This window comes from Scyliorhinus torazame, chromosome 14 (assembly GCF_047496885.1).
Source record: "Scyliorhinus torazame isolate Kashiwa2021f chromosome 14, sScyTor2.1, whole genome shotgun sequence".
In the NCBI taxonomy this organism is placed as follows: domain Eukaryota; kingdom Metazoa; phylum Chordata; class Chondrichthyes; order Carcharhiniformes; family Scyliorhinidae; genus Scyliorhinus; species Scyliorhinus torazame.
Window position 1 is genome coordinate 133,756,182 of NC_092720.1, and position 14,215 is coordinate 133,770,396.

Sequence of the window (14,215 nt, forward strand, 5' to 3'; positions counted from 1 at the left end):
GATCTTATAGAAGTTTATAAAATAATGAGGGGTATAGAAAATGTGGATAGTCAATATCTTTTCCCAAAGGTAGATGAGTCTAGAACTAGAGATCATAGGTTTAAGGTGAGAGGGGATGTCATGATATTCAGGTAAACATCACAGCACGTACATACTGATGGACAGATCAACAGACCAATCAACACACACACAACACCACAGCCAATCACAGGCAAGAGCATACACAGTACAAAATAGGGAACACAACACTTCCTGAGCATTCCAGCAGGAGACAGCTCAGGGCACAGAGCTCATAGCAAGCCACTCAGACATCCACCATGTGCCGAGTGCCACTACAAGATAGTATTAGGAATAGGTCCACAGATTCTAGGGTTATGATCGAACCTCAGTAACCAGTTTACCACTGTAAATAAATGTTAGCAATAAAACTGAGTTGTACCATTCGCAACCGTGTTGGTTCGTCTGTGTAGCAGAGTACCCAACACATCATAGTACCAGGAGTAACTGTGGGACCTACCTACGGATCCTCCGGAATCTGCCATCCTGCGCCATGGACACCGTCAGCACACCGCAGCAGCTACAAGTCGCTGGAAACCTCGGCGTTAATTGGAAGCTGATCAAACAGCGCTTCCAGCTCTTCCTGGAAGCCAACGAAAAGGAGCGCGCTTCGGACACCAGAAAGATCGCCATCCTCCTCTCCACGGCAGGTCAACACGCCATCCATGTCTGCAACTCCCTGGTGTTCGCGGAAGGTGAGGACAAGACCAAGTACAAGACGGTCCTTCTCAAACTCGACCAACATTTCAACGTCGAGGTCAACGAGAGTTTCGAGAGGTATCTCTTCCAGCAGCGCCTGCAGGGTAAGGATGAGGTCTTTCAATCCTTCCTTACGCACCTCCGTATCCTCGCGCAATCCTGCGGTTACGACACCACCTCCGATTCCATGATTCGGGAGCAGATCGTTGTTGGGGTCATCTCGGGCACCCTACGCCAGCAGCTCTTAAAATAAAAGGCCTCACCCTAGCCTCCGCAATTGAAGCCTGTGTCCTGCATGAAAACACGACTAGCCGCTACTCCCAATTTCAGGCGGCCGAATCGGCGCGGCAGGGGTCCTACGCGACCGGATCGGCGAGGCAGGCATCCTAAGAGGCCGAACGGGTCCAGGCGATCGGGTTCCTCCCGGCCCGGCCCGGACGAGGGCGGTCATTTCGCGCGCTTTTCGAGGCCTGCCGTGTTTGTGCGCGCCAAAAAAACGTTGACATAGAGGGACGTGATGCGCAGGCGCGCTCGACGCAAGACCAAACTGCGCGTGCGCGGTGGCGCAACGAACGCCATGACGTCACGACGTCCGGCAACTGCGGAGCCGCACATTTAAAGCAGCAATGTCCCGCAAGAAACCGACAATGCCTTCGCTGTGGCAAGATGGACCACTACGCTGCCTGCTGTCGCGCAGCTCAACCTGCCAATGTTCCCCAATTCCGACAACCTCGCAGGGACGTGCACACCATTCAGCCTCCTTAGTACGAGTCGTGCCCAGACAATATTCAGACCAGTGACACAGACAACTGGGACGCCTTCCGTGTTGCGGTCATTGATGGGAACCGGATGTCTCCAGCCAGGACCCACCAGCCGTTGCAAGTGAACACTGTCAATCCGGGTGATGAATGGTGTGCCACCCTAACGGTCAACTGATCACCGATAACATTCCGTCTGGACACTGGTGCCTCCGCCAACCTCATAGCATGATCAGCCTTCTACGCCATGAAGGTCAGACCACCAATTCGGCCATCCCGTTGCAAGATGGTCGACTACAATGGGAACGTTATCCCGGCTATGGGATCCTGCCAGCTCCAGGTGACACACAACACACACACACGGCCACACTCTCATTCGAGATATTCAGATCATCAAAGGACTCCCTGCTAGGCGCACAGGCATGCAAGGTTCTCCACCTCGTGCAACGAGTCCACGCTCTGTCTCCAGAAGGCACATCTGACTTCCCGGATGCAGAATTCAGGGCACAGCTTCAATCGCTCCTCACCCACAACCGGGAGGCATTCGAGGGCATGAGAACACTGCCCTACATCTACAGAGTACGGCTCAAACCGGACGCCACCCTGGTCATTCACGCACCTCGCAGGGTCCCAGCGCCACTCAAAGACCACCTCAAGCAGCTCCTGCAGGATCTCCAGGACCAAGGAGTGCTATCCCGGGTCACGGAGCCCACGCCATGGGTCAGCTCCAAGGTGTGTGTTAAGAAGCCCTCTGGCGAGCTCCGGATCTGCATTGATCCAAAAGACCTCAACAACAACATAATGAGGGAACAATACACCATTCCCAAACGGGAAGAGATCACGAGCGAAATGGCCCAGGCTAAAATCTTCACAAAACTGGATGCCTCGAAGGGTTTTTGCCAGATCCAACTGGATCAGTCCAGCCGAAAGCTGTGCACCTTCAACACCCCTTTCGGCAGGTTCTGCTATAACAGAATGCCATTTGGCATCATCTCGGCATCCGAGGTCTTTCACAGGATCATGGAGCAGATGATGGAGGGCATCGAAGGGGTACGCGTCTACTTGGACGACGTCACCATCTGGTCCACCACACCACAGGAGCACATCAATCGTCTCCAGCTTGTCTTTGCGCGCATACGGGAAAACGGCCTGCGCCTCAACCGAGCCAAGTGTTCTTTCGGCCAAACCGAGCTGAAGTTCCTGGGGGACTACATTTCCCGGCCAGGGGTCCGTCCGGATGCAGACAAGGTGGGTGCCATTACAGCCATGCCGCAGCCGGCAGACAAGAAAGCAGTGCTATGTTTCCTAGGCATGGTCAACTTCCTGGGGAAGTTCATTCCCAACCTTGCCTCCCACACGACGGCTCTGCGCCACCTCGTCAAGAAGTCCACGGAGTTCCAGTGGCTGCCCGCACACCAGAAGGAATGGGAGGAGCTCAAAATTAAGCTCACCACAGCCCCGGTATTGGCGTTTTTCGACACATCTTGTGACACTAAAATTTCGACTGATGCCAGCCAGTACAGCATTGGGGCGGTACTCCTACAGCGGGATGACACTGCGTCATGGGCCCCGGTCGCCTATGCCTCGCGGGCCATGACCCCCACAGAACAGCGCTACGCGCAGATCGAAAAGGAGTGCCTGGGTTTGCTGACCGGAATAGACAAGTTCCATGACTACGTGTATGGTATCCCCAGTTTATCGTTGAGACTGACCATCGCCCCTGGTCAGCATCATAAATAAGGACCTGAACGAGATGACCCCTCGCCTCCAGCGCATCCTACTTAAACACAGGAGGTACGACTTCCAACTGGTCTACACCCCGGGAAAGGACATTATCATTGCGGATGCCCTTTCCAGAGCAGTGAGCACACCGCCCGATTCGGAGGGGTTCGTCTGTCAGGTCGAAACATCGGCAAATCTGCCAGCTGATGACTCCAGTCTGGCCTGTATTCGCCGGGAGATTGCGGCTGACCCCCTTATACAACGGGTGATGCGCCACATGACGGGAGGGTGACTCAAAGGACAGTGACCGCAGTTCTACAATGTCCGAGACGACTTGGCCGTCATTGATGGTGTCCTTCTAAAGCTGGACCGGATTGTGATTCCGCACAGCATGCACAAGCTGGTCCTCGACCAACTACACAAAGGCCATCTGGGGGTCGAGAAGTGCAGACGGAGGGCCCGAGAGGCGGTATACTGGCCGGGCATCAGTGATGACATTGCCAATATGGTGCTCAACTGCCCCACCTGCCAAAGGTTTCAACCGGCGCAGCCTCCTGAGACGCTTCAGCCCCATGAGCTGGTGACGTCCCCCTGGGCGGAGGTGGGTGTTGACCCTTTTCACGCACTTGGCAGGGACTATGTAATCGTCATTGATTACTTTTCCAACTATCCAGAGGTCATACGCCTACACGATTTAACATCGTCCGCTGTCAAAAGAGCCTGCAAAGACACCTTCGCTCGCCACGGCATTCCGATTACTGTCATGTCGGACAATGGGCCCTGTTTTGCCAGCCAGGAATGGTTGTCCTTTGCTGCTTCGTATGGCTTCACACACGTGATGTCCAGCCCTCTGCATCCCCAGTCCAATGGAAAGGTGGAGAAGGGCATTCACATCGTCAAGTGGCTCCTCTGCAAGGCTGCTGCTGCCGGATCGGATTTCTGCCTAGCCCTGCTGGCCTATCGCTCGGCCCCACTAGCCACTGGCCTCTCACCAGCCTAGCTGTTGATTGGTCGCGCCCTCAGGACCACTGTGCCATCCATTCTGGTACCCACAACCAACCATGCTCCGGTACTACACAAAATGCAACAGCAGCGCATTCGCCAGAAGATGGCATATGATCTTCCCGCCCTGGCGTCTGGAGACGAGGTCTGCATCCACCTATCAGAAGGTGGCTGGTCAGCACCTGCCGAAGTTCTCCGACGCGTGGCTCCCCGCTCGTTCCTGGTTCGCATGCCTGATGGCTCCATTCGTAGGCGCAATCGCCGGGCTCTTCGCCTACTTCCACGCTCGCTATGGGAACTTACACTGACACCGCGCCCTCCTGTCGTTCCTGATATCGACTTTGTGGAGCTTCCTGCCACCATGCCCCTTCCATCGTCGCCTGTGGCCAGGCCCATTCCTCAGCCTGTGGATCCAGACCCACCCTTGAGGCGGTCAACCCAAATTCCTCGCCCACCTACTTATGAGCCTGTTTGTACATTGAACTCATAATGTGTCACATTGAACCATTGTGTTAATATGTTTCTGTTCTTCCTTGTCGTTACAGGAGTTCATTTTTGTCGTTCAACATGTCCCCGTTCTTTGTTTATGGTACAACCTCGTTGTTATGTCGCACCCGACATCGTCCCTTGTATATAGTTTAGCCCCATGTACATGCTGCAGATATTGCACACACACACATTTAGCTGCACTCAGTACACATTTCTATTTATAATCACATAGGCACATCTTCTTATACAAAAGGGGGGATGTCATGATATTCAGGTAAACATCATAGCACATACATACTGATGGACAAATCCACGGACCAATCAACACACACGCAACACCACAGCCAATCACAGGCAAGAGCATACACAGTACAAAACAGGGAACACGACACTTCCTGAGCATTCCAGCAGGAAACAGCTCAGGGCACAGAGCTCATAGCAAGCCACTCAGACATCCGCCATGTGCCGAGTGCCACTACAAGATAGTATTAGGAATAGGTCCACAGATTCTAGGGTTGTGATCGAACCTCAGTAACCAGTTTACCACTGTAAATAAATGTTAGCAATAAAACTGAGTTGTACCATTCGCAACTGTGTTGGTTCGTCTGTGTAGCAGAGTACCCAACACATCAGGGGAGAGATACAAAAGAGACCAGAGGGGTAATTTCTTCACACACAGGGTGGGTGAACATCTGGAATGAGCTGCCAGAGGCAGTGGTAGAGGCGGGTACAATTTTTTCCTTTAAAAAAGTTAGACAGTTACATGGGCAGGGTGGGTATAGAGGGATCTGGGCCAAATGCGGGCAAGTGGGACTAGCTTAGTGATAGAAACTGGGCGGCCTGTTTCCATGCTGTAAACATCAATGACTATTCTGAAGTACCTGAGGCTTTGGGATTCATCCCCTTCACTTCAGAGACCTTGGGTGAGTGTTGTTTAGCACTGGTCCCCACAAATGGGGACCAAGTATAATGGCAGAGACTCATGGGAGTCTCCCAGTGGGTCAGAGGCCCCCAGCTGCATGCCCTTTTGGCAAGGTGGTGCCACTTGGGCACTCTGGTAGTGCTTGCCTGGCACCTTGGCAGTGCCATGTGGGTGCCTACCTGGCACTACCAGGTGGCACTTACAGCTGCAATGGGCACTGCCAGGGTGCCAGGTTGGCATTATTTATGCGCGCGTGATCGGGCCCGGGGTGCCTGCGTGGGTGTTGGTGGGGGGAGGGGGGCGGGGGACCTCCCATAGTGTGTTCAGGCTGAAGGAGAGATCGGGTATCACGACTCTGAGGAGTCCGGCGAGCAGAGCTCTCCACTGTACAGAACGGGGCTATGTGCGGCCTCGACTGCACCTTCCCCTTACGCAAGTCGCGTTGAGTAGCCAATGTTTCCCGGCACTGCGAGTGCTGGAAAACAGGTAGCTAAACACGCTTGTTATGGGACTTATTGCCTTCTGGGAGAATCGCACCCTGTGGCCCTACCTTCCCTTATGGTTGGAGGTAAAAGATGCTGTGAACTATTATCAGAGCCAATATTTATCCTGCAATCAACATCACTGTAACAGATTATCTGGTCATTATCACATTCCTGTTTTTGGGGAGCTTGCAGTGCATGATGTGTTTCCTCCATTACATCAGCAACAACTCTTCAAAAAATTCAGTGGTTATCCTAAGAACATGAGATGCTATACAAGACGGTATAGTATCCAAAGATGTGTAGTTTAGGTAATGGGGTTGTGGGGATAGGGCGGGGAAGTTCGCCTAGTTTTTATGCTCTTTTGGAGGGTGGGTGCAGGCTCGATGGGCTGAATGGCCTTCTTCTACACTGTAAAGATTCAATAATTCTATAAATGCAAATACCTATTCAAGGAGAAAATCTATACCATTTTACAAAATGTTTACAGTAGCCTGGTGCCCTGTGCATTTAGCTCAGTGGGATTATAAACCACACACGAATCAGACATTTTCTCTCCTTGTCTGCTGCAGGCACCTATTCTTTCAGTCCTGCAGGTAAAAGCAGCCTCTCAAAGCCTCACACATATCTTTGAAGGTTCAGGTTTGCTGCCTCCTCACCACCAAATGCAGGGCCAAGTGCTCACAATTTTCCAAAGCAACGGAGTCCCTTTCTTTTCCAGCAGTGAAGACCCAGAAAACTTCCATTGAATGGCTACAGACTATTTGACTATGGGAGAAATCGCAGTTACGTCCTGTCCTCACTCAGTGGCCAGTGTGAGGGGCTGCAGGAAGCATCACTGGTTTGTGTGCCCGTAACAGGAACGTGGTCAGCTCATTCTATCTTTCCCCCCTCCCCGTCTCTCACTCCGCCACTGTGACCCGCCGATTACACCAGCCACATCCTTGGAACCAAATTATAAATAAAGCCAGGTAAAAACAACAACAAAAACAATACAAATGACACCTGGGATCACATTCCAAGACGCCAACCCTTGGATTTGGACTACGACAATTAGCATGAGAGTTTTGCTATCTCTGTTTATGAAGGTTCCCAAATCCCGATTCCAAACAGCAACACTCCATCAGAACAGAGCAGTCCCACAACCTTCATTTAGTGACAGATTTAACATGAGATGTTCCATATTATGAAGAGTTTTGACAGAGTAAATAAGGTGAAACCATTTCCCCTAGCAGGCAACCAGGACGTGCAGACTTAAGATAGCGAGAACACATTTATGCGGTGATTTATCTTGCTCTAGAAAGCAGAGCCTGAAAGAACTAAGGAGTGGAACTAATCGTTGAGTTTTTTCAAAGTTCCAACACATGTACAGTGAGGTGAATGGTGCTGCATGATTCTGCAATTCGTTGTCACGACTGAGGACACTTTAACTCACTTGCAGTTTCTCAATGAAAGCATGATTTACAGCTGTTCAAGAGGAGAGACATTTCTAAAGCTTTAAGGGACGTTCTAGGCTGGTCAGGTTTCTGGTGACACGGACAGGTTATCCCAGTAGACACTCAATCGCAAACTCAGTAGAATGCTGGCAAACCCAGATGCTAAACGCTTAATTCCCTGCAAAAGTACTGCTGCAGCAAAATATTTGTCAAAAACTTGACATCTCTAAAGCTCCGGACCCCTGCTCTAATGCAGGGTGAATCTAAGGCAGAATGAGGAGGGAAGCGCCAGGCTCCAGCTTCAATCTGTGCTAGATTTGTTAATCTCAAGCATCAGAATTGCTTTGAGTTAGGGGAGAGAGAAAGTGTGGAGGGGGAATGATTCAAGCCAGGGTCCCAACTGATATTTGGTGCCCCCTGTTGGGTAATGTGCAATTGCCAATATGACCACATATATCTCAGTGCTAAGAATCCTGTGGCTGAATAGGGACTGAGGAATATAGGAACATAGGAGGAGTAGGCCATTCGATAAGATCATGGCTGATCTGTTTGTACTCTCAACTCCACTTTCCTCCCTTCCCCCCCATAACCCTTGACTCCCTTGTTGATCAAAACTCTATCAAACTCTACCTTGAATAAATTCAATGACGCAGTCTCCACTTCTTTCTGCGGAAGAGAATTCCCCACACCAACCACCCTCTGAGCGAAAAACATTCTCCTCAACTCTGTCTAAAAAGGGACACCTCTGATTCTGAAACTGTGCCCCATGGCTGTCGTCTCCCTCACACGAGGAAACATCCTCCTCTATCAAATCCCTTTTTTGTTTCAAAAAGATCATCTCTTATTCTTCTAAACTCCGATGGGTATAGGTCCAACTTCACAGAATCACACAGTGCAGAAGAGGCCCTTCGGCCCATCGGGTCTGTACCGACACGTGAAATACACCTGACCTAACTATCAAATCCCATTTACCAGCACTTGGTCCCATAGTCTATTTCGACTCTTTAATCATATGCTAAGCCCTTCACCCACAATGCCTGTGAGCATTTTTCATCTGGACTAAGTCTGCTTGGTCAATGTCAAGACAGCCAGGCGATAGTCAGTAGAGGAAGGGAAGAAGATGTTACAAAGCAAAGGAACTTGAAATCACTTCAGTCTTCAGCCACACCGAACAGTTGGGTCACACCAAACAGTTGGGTGCGAACATACGGGGGGGGGGGGGGGGTGAGGTTTACTACTCACAGGAGGGTAAAGTTCATATCTTCCCCTTAGATTCCCACACATTTAACTGTACCTAGGACAGCAGAAGATAGCTCCTCTTGCCAATGTAAACTCACATCTACAGAATCATTAAATCTTCAATAATATGAATGTAACACAGCGGGAATTATTATTTCAATTGACTTGGCCTTGAATTAAATAGTTTAAGTTTAGAAAAACAGAAACCAATCACAAACGTTGATAACAGCAATGGTGGCAAATCCTAAATGTTTGGCTTCATTCAAAAGTAGAACCTGAGCTACATTCAGAAGAATGATTGGCTGTTGCAGGTTACACTTTCCAGCCCTGGTCTCCCATCTGCTCTTCTCCTCCCTTTAACTCTTCCACTTCCTTCCTACTACCTCTTCCTCACTCCAACCTCCCTTCTATCCAGCATCCTCTTCCCTTATTTCCTACCCACCACCATCTTTTCATTCCTCCACACCATTCGCCATGCTTTCATCATCCTTCCTTCCATGTTCCCCTCCATCCTCCCTCCCCTCCCTTGCCTCCATCCACCCTCCTCGTTCCTCACTACCTTTCCTCACCCTGTTCCCACTCTCTTGCCCTCCTCATCCTCCCCAACCTCTCTCTCCCCTCAACCTCTCTACCTTATCATTCTCCCCAACCTCTCTTCCCCTTCACCCTCCCCAACCTCTCTCTCCCCAACCTCTCTCCCCCTCATCCTCCCCAACCTCTCTCCCCTCCTCATCCTCCCCAACCTCTCTCCCCCTCATCCTCCCCAACCTCTCTCCCCTCCTCATCCTCCCCAACCTCTCTCTCCCCCCTCATCCTCCCCAACCTCTCTCTCCCCTCATCCTCGCCAAACTCTCTCTCCCCTCATCCTCCCCAACCTCTCTCCCCTCCTCAACCTCTCCCTCCCCTTAATCCCTCTCCTCCTCCCCTCTCCTCTCTCCCTCCAGAATTGATGGCATTTCTTTAAAAGGACTGACATGTGGCTGTGTCGATGAACACTCTCAGCATCTTGGCCACTGTGTGTGTGTGTCCCAGTTAACCCAGTGATAGAACAAGACACCTGAGGGAGATAAGAGATTACACCCGAAAATAAATCACATTTGTAAGCGAACTTAAAACCAAAGTTTTGCAAAAAAAAAACCTTTTAATGCCAATGAAAGATCGATAAAACAGAAATGAGAGCTGCAAGCGTGGTATCTGTAGCAGTTTGAGAAGCTGGATCATTCACATAGTTCTATGAGATTGCACTTTCTCTCACTCTCTGAACTAACCTCTCCCGGGAAAGTCCGGCACGAAGTTCAGAGGTCCGATCTGTCGGAGTTGGAAGGCGGTCCGCACTTCATGACAACTTGGGCTCCTCAGGTGGACCCCACTGAACCAAGCGAGTAACGACCACAGGAGCAAGAGCCACTTCAGCCGCTGCGGGCTCATTTCCATAACGCAGGTAGCAAGGAGGATGAACACACTTTGTTTACCCCTTCGCCCCCCCCTCTCCCCTCCTCACCACCCCTCCCTCCCAAACCGCCCCCCACCCCACCCCACACGCCCCCACACCTCAAAGCTCTCTCCTCGAGTCACAAAAAAAAATAATTTATTTTTTTTGTCCCTCCCCTGCTCCTGTGCAAAGAGAGGAGGAGGGGGAAATCCAAAGTTTTGAAAGTTCAGCTCATCATCCTCGGGGAGGCAGAGTGTGAGGGATCCTGAGGTGCAGATTGCTGTCCCAGCAATGTGAAATCCTGGCTGCTCCTGCTTGAGGGAAGCTCTCTCTCTCTCTCTCACTCTCTCTCTCTCAGAAGTATTGGCCCGCCAGTGCCTCTGGAGTACGCAGCTCCAACTTGCCTTGTGCCGACTGTCCAGGCAGCTTGGGGATGGGGCTGTGTGCAGCAGGACCTCGCCCATTGGCTCGCTATTCTTAGCCCTGACAGTCTTGTGAAGCCTCCTTTAAAGCACCACCGCCCCCAACAAACGCCTCATTGTACAGCCCAGGCTGCACTTGTCCCTTAAAACCCGCCGCTCTCTCGCTCACTTTGATATTTTGGACTCTTGGTCTTTGTGAACCAGATTTTTGAACAGGACTCTGATGGATGGGAAGGAAAATGGTATTTTTTTTAATGTCCTCTGCAGAATAGCGGTGAGAAAGCATCAGTTCAAGATTTGATTATCCGTTGGCAGTAAATTGTAATCTAAAGGAGACCTGTGTCATTGTGTGTGTGTAGTGTGTATTTCTGTCCATTTGTGTCACTCTCTCTTCCCTAACCATGTCTGTACAGCTAGTCATTGTTACTATAAATAATTACCTAACACTAAAATTAGTGGCGCCTGGCCACATTTTAAAAAAAATTTAGAGTACCCAATTCTTTCTTTTCCCAATTAAGGGGCAAATTAGCATGACCAATCCGCCTACTCTGCACATCTTTGGGTTGTGGGGGTGAGACCTACGCAGACACGGGGAGAATGTGCAAACTCCACACGGACAGTGATCCAGGGCCGGGATCAAACCAGGGTCCTCGGTGCTGTGAAGCAGCAGTGCCAACCACTGTGGCATCGTGCCACCTTGGCACCTGGCCATAAACAAAATACTGGGATTCGTTCCTCCAGGGACGTAATTGGTAAATACAGGGGTTATATTAAATCTGTGTGCAACGTTGATCGGGCCACACTTGGAGAACTGCATAGAGTCCTGGTCTCCACATTAGGAAAATGACATGGAGACTTTGGTGAAAGTTTGCAAGGATGATCCCAGAACGGGGAGAGGTTATAACTTTTTTCTCTCTCTCTAAAGAAAGAGCTAACCTTATAGAAGTCTTTAAATTTATGAAAGGGTTCAATAAATACAAAGCAGAATAAATCTGATAAGGAAATTCTTTATCCAGTTAGATTGTACACCTTATCGCCACAGGGTGAAGTTCATGCTGTTAGCACAGGGAAAGCTAGATAGATACACGATGGGGAAAATGAATGGAAGGATATGTTGAAAGGGTTAGATGAGAAACGGTGGGAGGAGGCTTGTGCGGAATGTAGACATCCAGATGGACATGTTGGAGCGCTTGACTCAGAATAGCTTCTGAAGGCCTGTTTCTGATCTATGGACTCCATAATTCAATCTCTGTCTGTCTAACTATCTATCTGTCTGTCTGCCTGCCTGTCTGTCTGTCTGTCTATCTGTCTGTCTGCCTGTCTATCTGCCTGCCTGTTTATCTGACTACCTGTCTATCTGCCCGACTATCTGCCTGACTACCTGTCTGCCTGTCTATTTGCCTGACTACCTGTCTGCCTGTCTATCTGTCTGTCTGTCTACCTATCTAACTGCTTGACTATGTGTCTGTCTGCCCAGCTATCTATCTGCCTAACTATCTATCTATCTGTCTGTGTATTGCCAATATTTATCTCCACTCATATCTATATTCATATGTGTATTATCTTTCAGTATGTCCGCTTTAATTAGCAAGCCTTTTACTTAGTAAAAGCATTCCGATCTCTTCCAGAGTTCAAACTCCACTCAAGACAGAGGTAGTGAGTGGGGACCAGAGCTCCAGCTCTGGATTGCAGGTTGGCATCCATCAGGATGCTTGAGTCCAGTGAGTGTATGTGTTAACTGTAGCTCCCCACCCCTCCCTCCCTCCATGTATTGGATGGACTGTGAAAGCCCACACAAAACCCTCCAACCATGTCAGAATAACATCCCTATCGATCATTGAGGCAGTGTTCAAATCACAACGTGTTAATCTGTCAATCATGCTGCAATTCTTTCTATTGTGAAGGTACGAAGACACCAGCTCCAAGTGGAATAGAGTTCAGCAGGAATTGAACCTGTGCTCATTCATGGCTGCGGTACGGAGATGATTGGCTCAATGCAATGCTGTCAACTTTTGTCTTTTAAATTGAAGGTGATATTCCAGCGCTTCCAATCATAACTTTAAACTAAAGATTGGGGGGGAAGGGAAAGTCAGGGAACCAAGAGGTGAAGTAATCAGTGGGAAGCGTAGCTGCTTAGGAATACAAAAAAGCACGAAAAGACAAAACTCAGGAGAGGTTACGATAGTCCCCATCCCACAAAATATGACAGTGTATGGAAAGGCTCAGTAAACCAAGGTCCACCACACTAAGAAAACAAAAAGGGACGGTCAATGGAGAATTTAAGATGCTATATTTAAATGCGCACAGTGTACGGAACAAGGTAGATGAGCTTGTGGCCCAGATTGTGACTGGCAGGTATGATGTGGTAGGCATCACAGAGACATGGTTGCAGGGGGTTCAGGACTGGCATTTAAACATCCAGGAATTCACAACCTATCGAAAAGACAGGGAGGTGGGCAGAGAGGGTGGGGTTGCCTTGTTAATTAGGAATGAAATTAAATCAATAGCACTAAATGACATAGGGTCAGATGATGTGGCGTCTGTGTGGGTAGAGTTGAGGAACCACAAAGGCAAAAAAACCATAATGGGAGTTATGTACAGGCCTCCTAACAGTGGTCAGGACCAGGGACACAAAATGCACCACGAAATAGAAAGTGCATGTCAGAAAGGCAAGGTCACAGTAATCATGGGGGACTTCAATATGCAGGTGGACTGGGTAAATAATGCTGCCAGTGGACCCAAGGAAAGGGAATTCATTGAATGTTTACAGGAGGGCTTTTTGGAACAGCTTGTGATGGAGCCCACGAGGGAACAGGCCATTCTGGACTTAGTGTTATGTAATGAGCCAGACTTGATTAAAGATCTTAAAGTAAGGGAGCACTTAGGAGGCAGTGATCATAATATGGTAGAATTCAATCTCCAATTTGAAAGAAAGAAGGTAGAATCAGATGTAAAGGTGTTACAGTTAAATAAAGGTAACTACAGGGGCATGAGGGAGGAACTGACGAAAATCGACTGGGAGCAGAGCCTAGTGGGAAAGACAGTAGAACAGCAATGGCAGGAGTTTCTGGGAGTAATTGAGGACACAGTACAGAGGTTCATCCCAAAGAAAAGAAAGATTATCAGAGGGGGGATTAGGCAGCCATGGCTGACAAAGGAAGTTAGTGAATGCATCAAAGCAAAAGAGAAAGCCTACAATGTGGCAAAGAGTAGTGGGAAGTCAGAAGATTGTGAAGGCTACAAAAACAAACAGAGGATAACAAAGAGAGAAATAAGGAAAGAGAGGATCAAATATGAAGGTAGGCTAGCCAGTAACATTAGGAATGATAGTAAAAGTTTCTTTAAATACATTAAAAACAAACGGGAGGCAAAAGTTGACATTGGGCCGCTCCAAAATGACGCTGGTAATTTTGTGATGGGAGACAAGGAAATAGCTGAGGAACTAAATAAGTACTTTGCGTCAGTCTTCACAGTAGAAGACATGAGTAATATCCCAACAATTCCGGAGAGTCAGGGGGCAGAGTTGAATATGGTAGCCATCACAAAGGAGAAAGT

The 14,215-nt window shown here is 49.3% G+C and overlaps 1 protein-coding gene across 2 annotated transcripts in view; it reads right to left on the bottom strand.

Annotated features, from left to right (window-relative positions):
- gpc5b (glypican 5b) overlaps positions 1 to 10,279 on the bottom strand; it is a 945,490-nt gene extending 935,211 nt beyond the window's left edge. For both annotated transcript variants that reach the window (XM_072474918.1, XM_072474917.1), the window contains exon 1: positions 10,075 to 10,279. In XM_072474918.1, coding sequence (XP_072331019.1) covers positions 10,075 to 10,240 — 166 coding nt within the window. In that variant the 5' untranslated portion in view covers positions 10,241 to 10,279. The remainder of the gene's footprint in view (positions 1 to 10,074) is intronic.
- Between the last annotated feature and the right edge of the window lie 3,936 nt (positions 10,280 to 14,215).